General features: G+C 39.2%; 1 protein-coding gene across 1 annotated transcript in view; it reads right to left on the bottom strand.

Annotated features, from left to right (window-relative positions):
- The window catches only part of atat1 (alpha tubulin acetyltransferase 1), a gene marked incomplete at both ends in the record, with an annotated part of 90460 nt that overhangs the window by 56706 nt on the left and 12040 nt on the right, over nucleotides 1–21714 (bottom strand). The window contains 5 exons of the mRNA XM_054764668.1: nucleotides 848–961; nucleotides 1072–1129; nucleotides 1200–1291; nucleotides 2609–2669; nucleotides 13339–13394. Coding sequence (XP_054620643.1) covers nucleotides 848–961; nucleotides 1072–1129; nucleotides 1200–1291; nucleotides 2609–2669; nucleotides 13339–13394 — 381 coding nt within the window. The remainder of the gene's footprint in view (nucleotides 1–847; nucleotides 962–1071; nucleotides 1130–1199; nucleotides 1292–2608; nucleotides 2670–13338; nucleotides 13395–21714) is intronic.

Raw genomic sequence — 21714 nt, 5'->3', positions numbered from 1 at the left:
ATTTATCCCTTACATTCATCATTGATATGCATTTAGAATTATTTTATGCATGTACAACTATAATTGCAAAAGCATAAAAACGTGTTTGCGTTAACATTTTTGGATTTCTGGAACAGAATCATTGGATTTACATTATTTTTGGTTTCAGTATGTTTCGGTTAGAGTGGGACTTTCTGGAACAGATTAATGATGCTAACCACAGTTCCACTGTATAGCCATTGAAATCATATTGAATCATATTGACTAGTGTAGCGGTTCATTTAAGTTACTGCACCAGCTCGTGAGCCAACATTGTATTCACCTTGTGTTCAAAGTTTTATCATGACTCGTGTAGTCTATATGTCAGTGTGGTTTAATACAGTTAACATATTAGCATTAGAATTATTATTAGAGTAAATATAGTATATTATCGTATGTAGTCCGCAATTGGGTGCCGACCAGTCCAGGACGTACCCCGCCTCTCGCCCAAAGTCAGCTGGGATAGGCTCCAGCATACACCCGCGACCCTAATTAGGATAAGCGGCACAGAAAATGGATGGATGGATATAGTATGTGGTATTAGTATTACATATGTATTAGTACAGTATGTTAGTATATTAATACAGTTACTTTTGTAGTTGGAAAAGATCATGGAAATAAGAAACCCTACTGTTTGGTGCACCACCAATATGTAACATACTGTAAGTGCCACTAAAATGAAGATTTAAGATTGGGAAATACCATACTTTTGCAGTGACTCCTCTCACTCTGATAACTATCACAACAATGCTTCATAATGATGTGTCAACACAGATTCCGTCTTGGCACGCCAATGTGACTCCCCCAAGACTGTGTGGGAATACTTCACCTGCAACATGAAATTGAACAGCTCCAGTCCATAGCCGTGTCTTTGCAGGTTCTGAGCAACAAAGAAATCCAGAACACACAGTGGCTCGGCTTCTACGTGCACACCTTGTTGATCCTATGCAGAGAATAAAGCAGGGATGCGTTTCCATAGTAAGTAGTAAAAGTCCATCTTCAAAAGGGACTGTTTCAAGCAGAAATGAAGAACAAAAACTGCAAGAGACTCACTAGCAGAAACAACTTCTTGTAGCCAACCTTGAGAAATCCCACAATGACACCACGCCCTCTGAAAGTAGGAAGGAGAGGGTGTATTACAAGTCAGATACATGTAGAGCAAGTTTAAGGATGAAATGTACCCATTGCTTTCTCCATCCTTCATCAAGTAGACTTGATGCAGCTGAGACTGCAACTTATTGGCGCTGGTCACAGGTGTTGTTAGCTTTTGGGCCTGCAGACAGAAAGTAAAAAAAAATCATGGATAAAGGCGCCTCAAAGTGTTTTTTATCCAAATAATACACAATAACTGTTGAATGACAAAAAAACAATATCTGCTCACCCTCGCTCACTTTCACATTAAAATGCTGTATTTGAAGTGAATGGCGTGTCAGTACAACATTGTAACTCGGTCAAGACTTTCCCCGTGCGTGCGTGGGTTTTCTCCGGGTAATCCGGTTTCCTCCCACATTCCGAAAACATGCATGTTAGGTTAATTGGTGACTCTAAATTGTCCATAGGTATGAATGTGAGTGTGAATGGTTGTTTGTCTATATGTGCCCTGCGATTGGCTGGTGACCAGTCCGCCTCTCACCCCAAGTCAGCTGGGATAGGCTCCAGCATATTCCCGCGACCCAAATGAGGATAAGTGTCATAGAAGATGGATGGATGGATGGATAGATAGATGGATGGATGGATTTCTGCTGAGTGCTATTGGCCAGGGGTGCCGTATAAAGAGGAAACGTCAGAACAATTCCAAGGTCCCCTGACTGCCATGGGACATTGGTAATTACTAATAAAAATTAATAATTAATAAAAAGGGGGTAGGCAGCATGATTTTTTTCCCATGGGGTGCAGAATTGCTGGCTGCAGCCCTGCTATTGGCTTTATGATATGAAAAAAGTAAGCATAAAATCACCTTTATTTAGACAAAAACATATTCGACTTACTTTTTGAAGAAAACATATATCACTGGTGAAACTTAAGAGGATGAGACGCCTTCTTTAAGGAGACTTTGGATGTGAGAGTACATTGGTGGAGCTCTAGCAGGACTTCCAGGTAGCGCATAGCTGGGCTCCAAGTGAGAGAGCAGTCGGCGAACCTGGTGTTTTCCACCGCTGACAAAGCCTGGCCGTCTCGTCCGATGAATTCAGTTATTTTTGGGGTTATTTGCTTTGCCTTCTGACTGTCACGCACACACAGGCGAATGTTGTCTAGCTTTTCGGCTGCGTTAGCTGCCGTTGGACTGATGATCACATCGTGAGCCTCGAAAACTCACCATACTCCATCAAGTGTTCTTCAAATGCCGTGTCAAATTAAACCTTTGTGGGAAGAGTGGGAAGTGGGAAGAGGGTGCTGCGATATCGCTACGGCTGCAATGGTACTAGCCACAGGTGATCGGCGTTGAAAGGCATTGATCAGCATATGCCGATCATGTGTTTTTTTACGGAAATTGTCCGATTCTGATCGACAGCCGATCGATCGGCGCATCCCCAGTAAATACAATACTTGAATCAATTATCATCAGCCTTGCAACCAAGATGAAACTCACCTTTGCTGAGGCTCTTCCAAGTTCATCAATAACAGTAACGATGTGGGACTGGAGATTTGGCCTATGGAGACACACAACACCATCGGGTACAATAGGATTCAATAAGCAGAGACGGGGGGAGCAGTTGTGTTCAGGCGTCATGCTTTAAAACGGGCTTCTCCCTCAATGTTTTGCTACTTATAAAGGTAGGCTTTTATTTTATCCACACACTTGACAAACATTGACTTATTTCAGCCTCCATAGCTTTAATTTGTCTCCTTGTTGGAGTAAACCAAGGGTGTCCAAAGTGCGGCTCAGGGGCCATTTGTGGTGGGCAGGTAGTTGTTGGGTTTTTTTTTATTGGCCCACGGCACATTCTAAAAATAGAATTGAAGAAGAAAACAACAACAAAAATGGAAAAATCATTCGTAATTTTACAAGAATAAAGTCTTAATATTAAGAGAAAAAAGGTGCATTCTAAGGAGAATAATGTCGTAACGTTAGGAAAAAGTAGCATAAAGTTCAATTAATAAAGAATAAAGATGTTATTTTTGTTAAAGTCTCAATATTACCAGAAATAAAGATTTTGAGAAACAAACAAAACAACACATAAAGCTGTAATTTTTTGAAAATTAGGTTGCCGAAAAAGTTAAAATATCACGTGAATACAGTCAAAATATTATGGGAATAAAGTCGCAATTATGTGAGAGAGTAAAGTTTGGAAGAAGAAAGTTAAAAACAACAAGAGTAAAGTCCAAATATTTAGAGGAAAAAAGTAGTATTTGAATGAGAAAAACAGCTGCAATTTTAGGAGAACAAACTAATACTATTATGAGGAAAATGAGAAAAGTACATTATTTCATAACAAATCAAAACAAAAGTTGTCATTTTTGGAAAATTAGGCTGCGGAAAAATGTATAATATTATGGGAATGAAGTTAAAATATCAGGAGAATATGGTCTTGATATTACAAAAACAAAATTTCCAAAAATTATTTCGGAAGAAAGTTGCAATATTTGGAAAATTCTCCCCCCCCAAAAAACAGCAAAAATGAGAAAAAACTGATATTAATAATATGTTTTTTCACCTATATGACAAAGCTGGGGTACAGTTTATTCTTGAAATATATATGTCTTGTCAGCATATCTACATGTGTTGCTTTACAAAATATCAAAGTGGCAAAGTTGCATCCTTTCATGTTTCACTATGTGGCCCTCACTGGAAAAAGTTTGGACACCCCTGTTGTAAACATTAGAGTGGAACGGATCGATCCACTTATATTATTGATACCATGGTACAGTAGTGTTGGTATCTGAGCGACACTGGTGTATTGAGAGTGATATTTTTCAGTTGCCTTCTGTGTTTGGTTTCCCACATACTTATGTTTTTTGTTGCGCAAATATATTTAATATATTTTTATGTTGTTTACAAACAGATTATTTATTATTTGTATTACTTATTATTGTTAATATTCCCTAAGTGCTTTGCTTGGGGTGTAAGCCATTGGTAGATTTTCATTTTATTCACATTAGATTTTTCTCAAACAACTGCATGTATGAAAAGGAAATTAAAGGATATTTTTTATTATTTTACTTTAAATGTTATTTTACAGATACATTGTCTTAAATTGTTGTATTAAAGTGTTTTGATACAAATGTCGTTTTTTTTGTTTACCTAAAATCTTTGTCGTGTGTTTTCTTGAAAAATCGCCACGTAAAAAGTAGCGTAAGGTCTATTGGTATCAACGATATCATGCATGTAATTATTTGGTATCTAATCGATACCGCAATTTGCAGTAACGCCCACCTCTATGACTGTAATAGACGTGATTTCAATTTGATTTTTTTTGTGCATGTAAACGAAGTGATGGTCAATGATCTATATATTTTTTAAATATTTTTCCAAAATACGAAATATATAAATGACAACAAACAAGCATGTACAAACAAAGCAGGGACATTTTGACTAGCTAGCATGAAAAGGCTGATGAGAAGGGCGATGCTAACTGTATGTTTACATGACGTCACGATGGTCGCTAACAACACAGGGCACAGGGAAACAGAAGCAGTGTCATTACCTTCTTGGAGATACGCGACCTGCACCAAGGGTCTGGTCCAATATGGTTACCCTCTCGGAAAATAACTGGTTAATATCAAAGGGAAACTCCATAGTATTTGTGGATGATGTCCAACCAATCCGGGTAGCGGCGCTCTAGCAGGAGCCTCCCTTGTTAGCTTAATTGCTAGCTTGCCGTTAAAGCCCCCTGCTACTTAACCGGATTCGTTTAAAATGAAACAAAAGCTAGTTTTAGCTGCTAAAAGCCTCTAGAAATAGTCTCTTCGCTGCACTGGCAAGACGCACAGATAACTGTCAGTGACACGCAAGAGCTGCCGTTCATTCTAGTTCATGTCAGGGCACCTCCATTGTGTAGTAGTGGTACAGTCGCTTCATGCAGCACCTACCGTAAAGCATGCTAAAGGAGCGACTACTAATATAATCCCCAATTTCGTATGAAACCACTTCACGTCAGTGAAGCAGTCATTTGTACATTAAATGTTCAAAGAGCTTACATCATCAGTCGATGTTTGAGGACATCGCTAACGAATCAAAGTGCAACAGTTAAACTTTTATACGATGGCGGCTTTATTGACGTAGTACGGTAAGTACCGAAATTGCGCACTGGCACTCATCTTAACAATAAACATGCACATTATAAACAACCACTTATTAAAAATTAAATATGTATTCCTATTTTATCACTTTTACTACATTTTAATCTTATTTAATCCTTATTTTTCAATTTAGATTTTTTCTTATCACTGTAGTGCAGGGGTCACGAACACAGTGCCCACGGGCACCAGGTAGCCCCCCACGACCATGAGGCGCCCGCATTCATTCAGGTTTTCACCTTCATTTCTTTTCATGCAGGAAGGGAGCAAAATATAAACGGTAAAATGTAAGCAATATTGTCAGTATCAACAAAGTTACAGTGTGAATTATTAGTCATTGATACTGTATAGAGAAGGTGTACGACAGGGGTGTCCAAAGTGAGACTCGGGGCCCATTTGTGGCCCATGGCTGTTTTTTTTTTTATTGCCTCGCAGCACATTCAAAAAATATCATTTAACAAGAAAACCTTTTTGAAAAACAGCAACAGCAAAAACAGAAACCGTAACCGTAAATTTACAATAATAAATTCAAATTATTAAGACAAATGTTGTGATCTAATAAGAAAAGTCGAAAAGTCGAAGAATGCCTGTGACGTTCTGCAGGACAGGAGCGAGCGTCCCCTGTCCTGCGCTCTTATTGTGGCGGGCTGTGTCTTCTCCTGGGAGGAAGTGGCAGCCGCTTCATGCCTGGTGGCCGCGCAGCTGCGGTCAGTTAACATTTGTGGCAGATAAAAGGCCAGCGCCGTCGAATGTGCGGTTCATTGTTGATATTGCCATTGCTCCTCGTCTCCGCACCGGAGCGGTCACCTAAATGTAACCCGCCCTGTTTCGCACCTGCCCGCACCGGGACTCGAACATATGATCTTCGTAATGCGAGGCGAAGGCGCTGACCACGCGACTAAAAACCTGGTCTGTCGGCCACCTGTTCAGCTCAGCTCTTGAGGCAGAGGGAGTGAGGTTTACCAACGTACACTTGCTCATCCTCACAGGCTGGCATCCGTTACATAAAGATTTGACTTACCTGTTGTACGTCGTTCATGTTATTTCTCCCACAGAGCTTTTCCCTCTGTCGCTTTTTGTTTGCATCTTTACAACTGAGTACCGACACCTGCTTGAGCACATTAAAAGTATTTTTATTTGCAAGCCGCTGCCTCTTCTCTGCATTCTGGGGGTCAAGCTTCCGACAGCTCTGCCAAAACGTGACAAGCCATTGTAATATGAGGAAAAATGATGTCATTTTAGAAGCATGAAATTGAAATATTAAAGAAAGACGTTATTTTTTTTAATGGTAATATTATGAAAACAAAACAAAACACCAAATCAAGTAATTTTTCGACAATTTTATTGCAGAAGAAGTTCAATTTTTTACAAGAATGATGTAAAAAAATTATGGGATAAAGTCATAATTACAAGAAAAAAATTTACAAAGAGAAAGTTGGAAAAAGTTGCAAAATGGAAAAAAACAACAGAGAGAAATGAGAAAAAAACAGCTGTAAATTCACAAGACAAAGTCCAACTATGAAGAGACAAAAGTTGTATTCAACTTTCCAACTTCATTTTTAATCACATAGAGCTGAAATATCAAAGAAAAAATATTATTTATTTAAAAGTTGTAATGTGAAAAACAAACAAAACAAAATGAAGTTGTAATTTCTGGAAAAGTAGGTCAGGTAAAAAATTGTAATATTACGGAAATAAAGTCATAATATTATGAAAAGAAAATTTGCAAAGAGTATTTGAGAAGGAAGTGGAAATATTTGGAAAACTTTAAAAAACAGCAGCAAAAATGGGGGGAAAAGTAAAGTTGATATTAGTAATATGGTTTTTCACCTATATGACAAAGCTGAGATGCAGTTTTTCTTGAAATATAAATAACTTCTTAGCATATCTACATGTGTTGCTTTACAAAATATCAAAGTGGCAAAGTTGCATCCTTTCATTTTTCACTATGTGGCCCTCGCTGGAAAAACATTTGGACACGCCTGGTACACAAAATTGCTAAGACTGTTTGTGCGGGCCAGGAAGTGAGAGTGAGTACACGGACCATGGGGTCAATAGATCAGACAATGAGGGTTCTAGGCAGGTATCACACAACATCCACAGATGGTCCGCAGGCTCGCAATAACAGTCAAGGCTGCCAAAGGCTTGGAAACAGGGACTGAAATGATCCCAAACAGCTGGTGTCAACACCTGAGCTGATAAGGAGCACAGCCCTTCCAAGGCCTTGCTTACGGGGCCATCTGGTGCAGTCATATTTGGGATGAAGGTGCGACGGGAGTTACTTATCATTTTGCAAACGCCAGCCTTCACTGCTAACAGCATCTCTCGACCCACATGCCACGCTGATAAGCCGTGGGGCTGGTGCAGGTGGAAAAGATGCCAGCGGGGACGTGGGTTGTGCGAGTAAACCTCACTCCCTGACCTTAAAGAGCTGCGCTGGACCATGAGCTTGTAGCTCACTGGCTTTCAGCTTGTAGGCTAGCGCCGCTGAACTGTCATCAGTGAACCCTTGTTCCATCCCAGAGTCTGCGCGTGTGCTGATCAGTCAGGTAACACATGCATGGGCAAACTACCGCAAAGTAGAGTGGGGGTTTGTTCACCCAGGAGCAGCAGGAGCCTGTGTGCTAAAGATGGAAGCTTTATACTTCAACGCTCTGCAGAAAAGTTTTATATTATATAACATTTACAAAGTATTTGGAACTTAACTTAATAAACTTTAAAAAAAAAGTGTAATTTGTGTCACGCTCCACGAGTTAGCCCGCATGACAGTTTGGTTTATTTTCCCTTTTACTGTATGTCTTAGGTCCTGTTTCATGCCCTTATTTTGGTATTACTTCCGTTTCTGCTCCGTCCTGTGTTTTGCCTGCTTTGCGTTTCTGTTCTCTCGCGCCTGCTGCTAATTTTAGTTATGTGCTCCTATTTAGTTCAGGTGCACGCTTCTTGGGTTGTCGGAGCATTGTCAGTGAAATGCTCAATGCTGCACTCAAGCTACTATTATTAAAATATACTTTTACCTGCCTTTGGGGCAGCTCTCTGCATCCTTGGGGTCGGCGCAACAACACTTGGAGCCAAAGAGTAACACAAAACAAGAATAACGTTGTACTATTATGAGGAAAAATAACGTTTTAGTCGCATAAAGTTGAAATATTAGAGAAAAAATACCTTATTTTTGTTAGTCTTAAAGGAAATTGCACTTTTTTTTGGAATTTTGCCCATCATCCACAATGCTTATGTAAGACATGAACACACGTCTTTCTCTTTTCTGTGCATTCTAAAGATATAAAAACAGCTCAAAAGAGGCAGCTCATTAATGCATGTAATGGGACGCACCTATTCTGCTTATAAGGCTCGCTAATAAGACACCTCCAAAAACCTCCAACAAGGTTTTATGGTTTTATATCCATGCTGTAACACGTACATTCCTGATTACAGTACTTTGGTCATTTTAAGCATTTGCGGAGCTTCCTTCCTGGGCGCATTGATTTCACACAGCAACATAGAAAGGAAGGTAACTTTTCCAAACTCCAAAATAAAAACAGAGCAGCAGTGGTGGCAGCTCCAATAGTGTATGTAACATTACCTTTTAGTAGTGACCTGAGGCATTCTGAGTGAGTGTGTGGTGAAGCTCGTGGCTAGCCTGCTAGTAGCTAGCCGGTGTGGTGTAATGTAATGTAATGTACTTCTTTGGCGCAACAATAATAATAATAATAATAACAATGTCGCTGTAGCTTGGTTAATATGCAGGTCACATTATGTAAATCAGTGGTCACCAACCTTTTTGAGACCAAAATCCCTTGTCATTGTGCCTTTTGCTGTGTTTTTTAAAATCATTTTTGCTGTTTCTAGAATTTTATTTTGTTTCTGCAGTGATGCAATGACAAGCCACTATGGCCCTTGAGCTGCACTTTGGGCACCCCTTCACCGTGACTTTTGTGGCTCTTGGTGGGGTAGGGCCTGTAGCATTGGCTTCATGAGCAAACCACAACTATTTGGCTTGTTGACTCAGTGTAGTGGGCAAGATTGAGGAGAGAGGGGGTGGTCAAAGCGCTCCAATAGTACGAGCGGCGTCGTCGCGGCTCAAAGATTTTTTTGGGAGGTGCACATCTAGGAGTTATGTTTGTACTTAACTTTTTAGATTTTGAGCCCTACTAACGTGCAATAATTACTGTTGTGTGCGCAGGCACATGACTGCAGCGCTCTGTCACTCACTCCCTCTCTCGCTCAACCTTTTTGGTAGCGCGGGTCCCCGTTTTGTGGACTGGGCTCCTTGCTGGGGCTTGCGGGTTAGTGCCTCGATAGCGGCAAGGCGTACGGTACGGGCGTGTTCAGTGGACAAAATGCATGCCTGTTGGTCGCTGTCCGGGAGGTGGGGGCACTGATGTGATGATACATTTTTTTCAAAATGGTTTTGCGATCGACCAGCAAAGTCCAAAAGATCTACTAGTAGCTCACAATCAACGGGTTGGTACCCCTGGTGCACTGTAAATGGAGCGTTTTTGGCGCTTTTGGGAGGTTTTCTCCCTTGTTTCTGCAGTTTTTTTTATCCATTTTAATGCCTGGTACAACTAAAGGTACATTTGTTTGGACAAATATAATGAATATAACAAATATAGATCATAAGAGTTGAATTTAAGAGCTGATATCTAGCAACTTCCATGGTTTTCTTGATAATAACCAAAATCACTTAAGTTCTTACATGAATAGCTATAGCATTGTACTGCCAAAAAATGTAACTCTTATGAATTTTTTTTGTTATCATTGTTATATATTTTCATTGTAAAATATATATACCTGTATTTTAAATATTCCATTGTTATATTTGTCCAAAAAAAGGTACCTTTAGTTGTAGCAGGCATTAAAATGAACAAGAAACTGAAGAAACAAGGGTGGTCTCATCATTTACATTACGTGCATTAATTAGCTGCCTGTCTTTATCTGTTTTTACAGAAAAGAGAAAGACGTGTGTTCAAGTCTCACATAAGGATTATGAATAATAGTCAAAATAAAAAAAGAGTGCAGTTTTCCTTTATTTTTTTGTAATATTATGAGAAACAAACAAAACAACGAAGAAAGTTGTCATTTTGGAAAAATTTGTTTGTGGAAATATTTATAATGTTACAAAAATAAAGTCAAAATATTATGGGTATGAATTCATAATTCCGAGAAGAAAATTGACAAAAAGAATGTTGCAAAAGTTGGACATTTAAAAAAACAACTACAGCAGAAATGGAAAAAACAGTAGCAATTTTACGAGAATGAACTATGTCAAATAATGTCGTTTTAAGAGCAAAGCGTTGAAAGAAATTAAAGAAAAAACACATTATTTTTTTAAAAGTCATAATATTATGAGAAAATAAGTTGTCATTTTGGAAAATTAGGTTGGGGAAAAGTTCTAATATTATGAGAATAAAGTCAAAATATGAAGTGATAGGAATGGATGGATTGATAATATTCCAAGATGAACTTTTCTAAAGATGATCTAAGTCGAAAGTTGAAATATTTGGGGAAAAAAGGGGAAAAAAAGCAAAAGCCCGCGACCCTCACGAGGAGAAGCGGTATAGAAAATGGATGGATGGATGGAGACGCAAGCTATTTTTAACTTCCCTTACATCCTTCCACTTTTCAGTATGTGATCCTTGCTGGATAAAGTTTGGACACCCCTGGTTTGCGATGTAACTACAGTTGTTGTCTTTTGAACGACTCCACGAGAAGTTAATAAAGTGAACAATGTTACAAAAACATTTATAAAAACAGCAGAAATAGACTCTCACTAGCACACAAATGTACTTTCATCATCATTAGTAAATACAAACATGGTCATTACCACGTCCTCTTGGGCTACCATACTTGAGGGATAGGAATGGATGGATCGATAGCGCTCTGACGCGCTATAACTCTAACAAACAGGCAGGATGTCGTTTCCTCTGACATTTTTGTGATCTATGTTTACGTTTGGGAATTTTACCAAAACAATGCCCCTTTTAAAACATTCCAAAATAATCAAATAAATGAGTATGATCGATAATAAGACACGCGGCATTGCTGTGCAATTAGCTGCCTCTTTTGCTTCGCCAGCAGGCCCATAAATAAAAGAAAAGAACGCAGACTTCAACAAGGAATCCAGTTGTTCAATTTCGTTGTGCCGCCACATGGTGGTGCTGCAAACACAGGTGCTCATAGCCACTGGCCATGGACTGCACTACATTCTTAAGTACATTCAACCACTCTCTAGTATACCTACTTGCTTACTTACACCAAGCATGAGACATTCATTATTCATGAACACGATTAAATGGAAAATAGTATACACTTTATGAGAAGCAACACATGTAAATATGCAGATGTGAAAAAGCTCATTATTAGTATGAACTTTGGTCTTTTTGTCTATTCTTGCTGTTTTTGTGCATTTTCTAAATTCAGTAAATGTTCTTCTTATAATTGTGATATTGTTAATATGATATAATATTATGTATATTCACCTTACATAATATTACATATATTATTGATATTCGAATTAAAGTATAATATCATTCATTTATTCCCGTAATATTTATTCCCGTCATGTTATAACTTATTCCTCAACCTAATTTTCCAAAAATTACAACTTTTTTGTGTTATGTTTGTTTCTCATAACATATTTTATTTTTCTTGAATATCTCAACTCTACGCTACTAAAAAGACATTATTTTTCCTCATAATATTCCAAGCTCATTCTCGCAAAACTGCAACTTTTTTTCTCATTAGAATATGATTTTCTCTTAATATTTTTGACTTTATTCTTGGCAAATGACAGCAGGTTTTTTGTCCATTTTTGCTGATGTTTTTTTTTTTTTTTTTTTTTTTTACATTTTTCATCATCTAATTTTCTGAAAATTACATTTTTTCCCAATTTTTTTGTTTCTCATAATAAAATTATGTTAATTTTGCTCATATTACGGCGTTCTTGTAAAATGTTGACTTTTTCTTGTTAGATTACAACTTTTTTTCCTCATAATATTCTGACTTTATTCTTGAAAAAATTACTGAATACATTCAAGTCCATTTAAATGCTCACTGTTGATATTTTCCATAACTAGTGGCATTTGCAGGGTTCCATTTGATTAGCAACCTATAAAATCTAACTATAGTGACATTAAAAACTAAAATGGGGCGTAAAAAAATGTAGGATTGGCGCTGAAGGGCGGAAAAAGGGAAAAAGAGGGCGCAGGATAAAGGTAACATTAGGGTTTTCTGGTGATTTCAGTGGTGATGTAGTGGTTGAATTGCGTTTATGTACGTAGTTTGTGAAGAATTCCTTTCTTATCTTTTTGGTAGCTGCAGTAGTAGTAGTAGCAGCAGCAATATGTGCCATTTGGTAGGCCCAAACAAAATCTTGTTTTTGTTTTGGGCCACCAAAGGAGTGAGAATTTGTGTAGGTTTGAATCCCCTGTTAAAGTAAAAATGCTTTTTCAGCTGCTTTGAGCAATTGCAGGAACAGAAAGTGTGATGCATGACGTGACGACACTAAAGCAATGCAAGGAGATGTTCAAAACAAAAAACAAAAAAAAAACAGACTTGGACGAAGAGCAATTAGGCTGTCAGGTAGACGCTGGTGATCAGGTTGTTCGATCAAAACAGAAAATACAAAAAGGAATCTTACATAGGAGCAAATGTGGAAGCAAATGGAGCAAGAGGAAGAAAGTAATGTCAAGCAAAGCAGCGTCTATGCCTGCAGTCACAACGAGAAGGAAATTTGACAGAAGAAAGTTGAAATAGGTGGAAAATTTTTAAAAAAACAACATCAGAAATGGAAACAAGCTGTAATTTTATGAAAATAAAGTCAAAATATTAAGAGAAACAATCATGTTAATAACATGTTAATAAAAAATGCTATTTTTTTTAAGTCGTAATATTGTGAGAAATTGTGAGAAACAAAATTTTTGGGAAAAAGTTATAATATTGTAGGAATAAAGTCATAATATTACGAGAAGAATATTTACAAAGACCATTTGTGAGGAACTATTTGGAAAATTTAAAATAAAACAGCAGCAAAAATGGGAAAAAAGAGCAAAGAAGTTAGTTGATACTAAGAGGGGGACTCACTGCAGTGCAACGCAGGTGAGCTTCGTTGCTCCGCCCACCAAAGGAAGAGGGAGAACCTAGGGAGGAATCAGGACACAAAACATGAGAAGGGAAGATGAACTTAACGACTTATGTTTAGTCCAAAAACATGCATACTGAAGCAAATGTTAGTGTTTGTGAGCAATGTACACAAGAGGAAATCTAAAAAACAAGATAACCAGAGCTTAAGCCCATATTTGTCAGGTCTGGATGGCCCCTGTGAAAACTCCAGTCACATTGTGGCCAGTTTAATCATGTAGGAACAGCATTCGTTTGACCCAAGCTGACCCGATGGCAACGCGTTCATCTCTGCTCCCCAGCTGATCCAGCTGTCTTATCGGAACGGATAATCTGATAAATGAAATGGACATTCTCCGGAGACACTGCTGCATGACCAACATGCCTGCCAGTTTCTGCATCCTAAAAGCGATATTGCCTGATGGATCTGACAACACCAGCATGGATAAGCATGCCAAAGTACGGCCAACAGAGGAAGTAACAAAGCGAGTAAGACAATAAATGTCACTCTTAATTATTTGGAATGAATACGTCTTCTTTGCTTCAGTTCAAAGTACATTTTGTGATGCTAATTGTGGACCATGAGCAGTGTAACATACAAGTATATCCAATCCAACTTTATTGACAAAGGACTTTAAAATAGGGATGATCAGTGTTTTATGGTGCAGATGCCAAGCATCCATGAGTGAAATCGGCCAATACCGATACTGAAAGCGATCACGAGTACATTTTTAAATGTAGTATTGGCTATATCAAAGGTCAATGACATTTTTTTGTGAGAGCTACTTTTGCAAAATGAAAATGGCCAAGAGCTACTCATTTTTGTAACATTTATTTTCAGAGCTTATTTCAACCCAAACAAAGCGAATATGCTTGTTTTACCAGAACGTTAACAAAACGCTGGCATCCACAACTCACATTTTGGATTCCACAATGCATTTCTTTCTAGTGTTCTCGCATTATTATATGAAACCTGAATGAAAAACAGGCTTGCAGGCGCCTCATGTGGTCGTGGGGGGCTCCCTGGGAGCCATAAGATTTAGACAAAACATATTTGACTTACTTTTTCAAAATCACTAAAGAAACTTACAGGATCAGGCGCCTTCTTTAAAGAGAATTTGGATGCAAGATCTGCTTGATTGCAGGACCCCCAGGCAGTCCCACGAATCCAATCACTTTTCAGGCTCTCTGCCTTATGGGCGCCACACATGGGAGGCGACGAGCAGATGTCGTTGGCGGGGCTCGTCGCCGGTGCATGGCGGGTCATGCACGCGGGAAGCGGCAGGGGGCTGTGAGCGAATTGCCAACACCGGCCGCTTTTCCTCCTCTGAACTACTTTGATATCCCCAAATTCCCTCCGATATAAACCGCGGGAGACTCGCACAATTCGCTCTGGGTGAGGGTGCGCTGCTCGCCGGTGTGACTGGTCGCAGCCGCTCGTCGCCTCCCTCCCTCACACAAACACGGGCGCTACATTAGCGGCCGAACAATGATCACATCGCGAGCCTCGCTAACTCACCACACCCTGCCATGTGCCCGACCCTCAAATGCCACGCAACTCACCACATATTTTCCGTGGCATGTTTGGCAAGGTGCTAAACTGATATCACTCTCACAACGACAGCCATGCTCGTTTTGCCTTTGTGAAGGGAAAGCGGGCGGGAGATAGTGGTTGTAGGCTGGATGCTGCGATGTGGGTGGATGTGATCGGCGTTATAAAGCAATATCGGTATCAGCATATGCCGATACCGTGCTTTTTCACAGAAATCGGCCGATACTGATCAGTGGCCGATCGATCGGAGCACCCCTACTTTAAAACAAGCACAGTGCTGTACAATATAATAGATTAAAACACATGAAACACCTCAAATAAAATGACAAGACATAAGAAAATAATAACCACAATAAAATCAGATAAAATTAAATTAATTACAGCATCCCCCCCCACCATTTTTCCAAAATATATGAATTAAAATATTAGTCAAACACTATGCACATTTAAGCACATTTGATGTATTTCTGTCCTAAAATGAAGAAGTTCCAAGCATAAAAATGGCCAAATGAATTGAAATTCAAATAGAATTCAGAAGATGCATTCAAAGACCTGATAATATGTAGTATTCTTCACTGGTCACTCGGTGTCAGATGTTGGTGCTTTTTGGAGGTTTTTTCAGAAGGCGTGTTGTAGGCAGAATACAGTCATGGAAAAAATGATGAGAGCACCCTTGTTTCTTCAGTTTCTTCTTCATTTTATTTATTTATATTTTATTTATTTATTTGGTAAACCCGAAACAGTGCTTGAAAATTTCAAGCCTCCAACTTGGGACTTGACTTGGACTTGAGACTTGCAAAACACTGACTCTCTCCCACCTCTGCTTCTTAGCATTCTTTACAAAATAGCACAGTGGCGCTTGCATCCTTTCATTTTTCCTAATGTGGCCCTTGCTGGAAAAAGTTTGGACACCCCTCATGTAGTGATGGAAACTTGGTTCCTTTTACTGACTTGTTCTTATGAGTCGCTCACTGAATCGGTCACAACACAGAACGCCTGTTAACTGGCACATGTGCAACAAGATCCGCCGCTGAGTTTTGAACGGCTCCTTCAATACTCGCATGGCATGGACATCCATCCATTTTCTATGCCGCTTCTCCTCATTAGGGTCGCAGGGGCATTCTGGAGCCTATCCCAGCTGACTTTGGGCGACAGGCGGGGTACCCCGAGAAAACCCACGCATGCATGGGGAGAACATGCAAACTCCACACAGAAATGCCCAATGGAGAATCGAACCCAGGTCTTCCTGATCTCCAGACTGTTCCTGTGTTGGCCAACATGCTAACTACTAGACCACCGTGCGGCCTCGCACACATCTCGCTATGAGCTATATAGGCAATTGCCCAGGGCGGCATTCTTCAGGGTGCGCTGCGGGGGTGAAAAGGAAAAAACTCCTATTCACTAATGCTCAGTGCTCATCATGTCCTCATCAAGTCTGCACACGTGTGTGGCAGATGGGCGCCCTCTACAGGTGTGTTACTTGCGCCCCCAAACATGATCAAACGTCCACCACGTCATGTGGATGAAACCAAAGGAGTAACGTGGGGACGGGTGCCGCGTTTAATTACAAGGTAAAAAATGTAAATTAAAACAGAAATTGCTCAAAAACGAAACATTATATGATATGAATTATGAAGCAAGAGTCTCAAACATCACAGCAAAAATGTGAAATAAAAAGGAGGGAATTGTGAGTCGATGTGAGTTGGTTGAGCCCTGACTGCTAGCTGAGGACGGTGGGAGATGATAAAGGTGCCGTTAATTTGTATCAACAAAACATGGAATAGACAAACTCAAAGCCATCAGGTGCACAGTTTAGAAAGAAGAGGAAAGAAGGAGAGGAGAAACGGGCCAAAGATAAAGGTATGGAGCTACAGCATCACTTTATGTACACCACATTATGGAATCAAATAAGCTAACGTTACTTGGTGGCTAGAGGCTAACTGCTGTTCATTTGTTTTCATGCCACAGCCTGGGTCCGCCCAGGGTGTCATTCAAACCAGAACCGCCACTGCTCTCACATCTCTACCACGCATCTTCGGAATAAGAAAATGATGGCAGCTTACGTTGAAAAGGTGAGGCAGGACAAGCAAATGTTTCCTACGAGCTGGTTTCATTGGAGAAAATTCCGGGACTCCTATCAGTTCCTTTCAGCCCCGCCCACACTGAAAACACAAAAGGAATCATGCGTGGCTTCATCATTTCGGCAGCCTCCATTGCATCACGGCGGTGTTTCCTTTTTCACAGAGTCATCATGGCTTGTTCAATATTTTAGGCTTTCATTCCGTCAACGCTGTTTGTGCTTCTCTTTTTCTCTTATCATCGCAGAAAAAGAAAGAAAAAAAAATGGAGCAATGAGGTTACTCGGCCATTTATTGTGACTGAATCATCAACCTGAAACCTCATGCTGCTCATACGATTATGTTGTGATACGCAGGAAAACCACACGCCACGATTAGGGTCGTCACACAGCGTATGAAAGTATAACCAGAAAAAAACCCACATTTTGAAATCATATTTTGATATCCATGATATCAAGAATTGATATATTTTCTGTTTTAATACAGCATCACCAGTTTTAACCCATAAGAGCCCAGACCCATTTGTGCTGAAAGTAAATTGATGGTGGACATGCTACAGACCAAGTGTCACATAGAAGACATTGGCGGTGTTTTTTCTAAAATGCAACTAATTCACATCAAAGATGTGCGATGTTACATCCACTCCTGATAAAATGTTAAGATCAGTTGAGAAATTGCAGGAATTTACATTTTACACTGTTGGATCTTAAGGAGGTTCTGAGTAGGGCCAAAATGCAAAGAGAAGAAACGGGAGCAAGACACAAAAGGTTTAGAGTAAGCAGTTTATTGCAAACAAGCATTCAAGGGAAATAGGCTGTTCATCAGCTGATCAAACGTTTCAGAGCACAGCCTTTAAAAAAGGCGAAATCTTGGCAAAAATGTGGATTGAATGTGATTTTGTGTCAGGTACTCACACTGTCGTGATCTCTTGACGGCAAAGGCAAAAAGGCTTGTTGAGGTGCATAAGCAAGGCCTCTTGCTGCTGAGGTTGGACGCAATTACACAGTTATTTGAAACTTCTTCCGGAAGCCTATGGAACAAAGAGGTTATGTGGTAGAGCCAAAAAAATGACTGAAAAAATGAGTGAAAGGATCCCATTTGCTGACCGTCAAGACACAGGACCATTCTCATCCCAAGTGAAAGTTGTTTCTGGTGCAGAGTGCAGTCCAATAGCCATCAAACGCCATTTGCTAGAGAAAGCTTTAAAGAGGCCATAAAATTGGTTGTTTGGAATTTGCAGGAGAGCACCAAACATGGGACATTGAAAGGTGGAAGAAAATTTTATTCTTTGATGAGGAAAAAAATGTAACCTTGACGGTCCTGATGGCTTCCACCGTTACTAGCATGACAAGGAGATCCCACCTGAGAGGTTTTCCACACGGGACAGTGGAGGGGGCGCCATCATGATCCTTCAATGGAACAATGGAGCTTCAGGTTGTGCAGGGGCGTCAATAAGGATTTCACTTTAATGCTTGTTTGCAATACATTGTTTACCCACATTTTTTTTTGCATCACTCCCATTTGTTCTTTTTGCCTTTTGAAGCTCTACTTAGAACCTCCTCAAGATCCAACAATGCAAAATGTACATTCTTGCCATTTTTCAGCTGGTCTTAACATTTTTTATCCGGAGTATGTATGTTACATTGTGCATGCTAAATATATTCCTTATTTGAAAAAAACTAAACGTGACATTTATTGACGTCAGCACTAAATATGTACTTGAAGCAAACAACATACAGTATATTCATTTAAAATACTAAATGAGTGACATTCATCGAGCGGCATATATTGAGCACAGGACCGCCTCCTTGGCATAAACACTCATAAACACTTTTTATCTTTTAATATTTTGACTATTCTTTTCTATTCTATTATTCTAAAATTACATTTTTGCTGTTGTTTTTTTTGGGTTAGTTTTCTTGTTCAGTTATACTTTTAGAAAGTGCCATGGGCCAATAAAAAAACCCGTCACGGGCCACAAACGGCGCACTTTGGGCACCCCTGCACTAAAGTATCGACTCAAACTGTACATTTTCTGCATCGTTGCAACCCTAATAGTTATATTAGGTTTGTAGTTTTTTGTGGTTTATTCTTGATTTAATCCTATTTATTGCTGAGAATATTTCAGCTGCTATAACAGACCTACAGAGATGTGCAATGAATTCATTCTTTATCTTTATTATGCAGCATGTATGTGTGTTTGTTTAGTGGTAACAGCACAATAAGTAATAAAGTAATAACGTTGTTAGGCCACAAGCAAAATCTTGTTTCCAAACCTAGAAAAACGAGGGCCAGCCCATCACTTCAGGTTTTCCAAAGTGATTTTAAGGCTAAGAGCTTGATAGTGATATTTTTCTAGCTTCTTTTATATGAATTCATTGAAGAAATATTGGTAGTGTTGTTGTCAAAATGGGCTCTAAGTGTGTAAGTGTGTTATTTGAAACTTTAGCAATATATACTAGACTGTGTTTGAGATTCTTGTTGTTTACATTTGCAAGCACAACAGGAAGAGACAGATGAAACTATGACTATGACCGCAAGGGAGCTGAGCGAGGGAGTGGGGATGACGTTTCAAATTTGGAGATCCTGAGCGGGTCAAAACATGCTCATCAAACTTGAAACCTGATATAAAGATGATTGCTGACGTCATTCTAAGACAGTCAAACAAATTCCCATATTGCATACAGTAGCTGCTCCAGCCCATCCCTTTTTTCTCGCTTGCAGCAAATCTGCTTTCCATGAGTCTCGAATGGTCAAGGATTGCACTCACTGCCTTTCCATGCACACAATACTGCTGTATTAAGCAGTCCAGGACCACAAGGCTGGCAAACAGCTTTTACCCACAGGCCATCAGGCTTCTCAACGAAGCACTCACACACGCCGCACGCAACACACACTCATAGCACTTTATTTATTTATTTGTATATTTATTTGTATTAATGTCTCTTCTGTTGTTGTTGCTTAATTTATTGGTATATATGTTTATGTGTTTATGTTTCTTATGTTCTTATTCTTTCTTCTGTTTCTTTCTTTTCTTGGGAGAATGAACAGAATAAGATTTTCATTGCATAGTATAACTGCTGTTTTACCATGCACATGACAATTAAACTCTCTTGAATCTTGAATATGAATATCCCGTACGAGTTCCCTTCCTAGACTGTCATGTAATTCCAGTTTTGGTGTAATTCGGATCTTGCACCTAAATTAAATGAGGGGTGGTTGGGATAATTTCGGTTTGCCGGACATTCCTGGGAAGGTTCACCAGTGTTCCATGTTTTCGCCATTTGTGGATAATGGCTCTCACTGTGGTTCGCTAGAGTCCCAAAGCTTTCGAAATGGCTTTATAAACTTTTCCACACTGATAGATTTCAATTAATCTCAGTTATGTTTTAATAATAAAAAGTTTCATTTAAAAACTACATGTTGTGTTCAGTTGTGTCATTGACTAATATTATTTTAATTTGTTTCATGATCTGAAACATTTAAGTGTGACAAACGTGCAAAACAAAAAGAAATCAGGAAGGGGGCAAACACTTTGTGACACCACTGTAGGTGTCAGTCATGTTATGTTAGTAATGTTGGGTCTTGGCTTGATGGCCGGAACAACAGGCTTTGATTGCAGGTTTGAATTGTCTCACCAAAGGCACAATAATCCCTAGCATGTGCTACTGTTGCGGCCGTAACCCAAGCTGATGATACACAACATTGAGTCCACAAGATTTTAACATTAATTTTAAGAAAATTTTTTAACTGAGTCACAAAACAATGCAGGCCCTGCTAGAAATGTTTATTGTCCCAAAAAATTGATGCTAAACAATGTTATTGTCAACATTTTTTGAGTTGAAAGAAACCACTGTTGTGATAATATATAATAATAAATAATCATATATCATAATAATGCAATATTTCCCTCCATATGTCATCTTTCACTCTGTAAAGTTGGCAATTCACAGGAAATTCCTACCCTGTCCAATGTTCCTAAAAAAGCTGGCTAGTCAAAATGGTTTGTCAGCATTAATAGTTCCAGCTAGAACTGCAACGATTAATCAATGAATTGATTATTAATCGATTATCCAATTAATCGACAAATATTTTTGTAATCGATTAATCTTTTCATTTAAAAATGTACTGTAAGTATACCAATTTCAGCCTCTCAAATGTGACTCTTTTTAAAATTTCCTCAGTCATCCATGAAAGCAGACCAACAGTATAATCTTTGTTTCAGCAAAAACAAGATCGTCGCACACATCAGCTATGACTAAAGAGCAATCGACATTATTGCCTCTTTCTGATGTCTTGCGAAGCAAACCCCTGCAGAGATGTGGATGTCGAGCATGCGTAAGAACATTCCCACGCAAATTATGGGATTCATCCACTTGTACTTATGTGTAGGAAAATGCATACGTTTATGCACAACTCTTACCATGCGGACACACAAAACCTAGTGGTAGAACAGTGGAACTAAAATAGCTCTGGCTGTGTCTGTCCAGCGCAGGCCATATCATCTTGCTACGTGCTCCCTCCACAACTTGACCATCAAACAAGGCACCGGAAAAGTTTATTTATTTGTTATTTCTTGTATTTATTGGTGATGCACATGTAGCAGTCTGTGCCAGGGCCTTGTGGATTTGCAGGAGAGTGTTTGTGGTCTTTTTAAGTTGATTTTTTATACTTCTCTACTTGAATTTCAGTGTCGGAGAAATTCCTCTT

Source organism: Dunckerocampus dactyliophorus, chromosome 20, assembly GCF_027744805.1.
Source record: "Dunckerocampus dactyliophorus isolate RoL2022-P2 chromosome 20, RoL_Ddac_1.1, whole genome shotgun sequence".
In the NCBI taxonomy this organism is placed as follows: Eukaryota; Metazoa; Chordata; class Actinopteri; order Syngnathiformes; family Syngnathidae; genus Dunckerocampus; species Dunckerocampus dactyliophorus.
The sequence above is the reverse complement of the archived record's forward strand: the minus strand, read 5'-3'. Positions and strand labels throughout refer to the sequence as shown.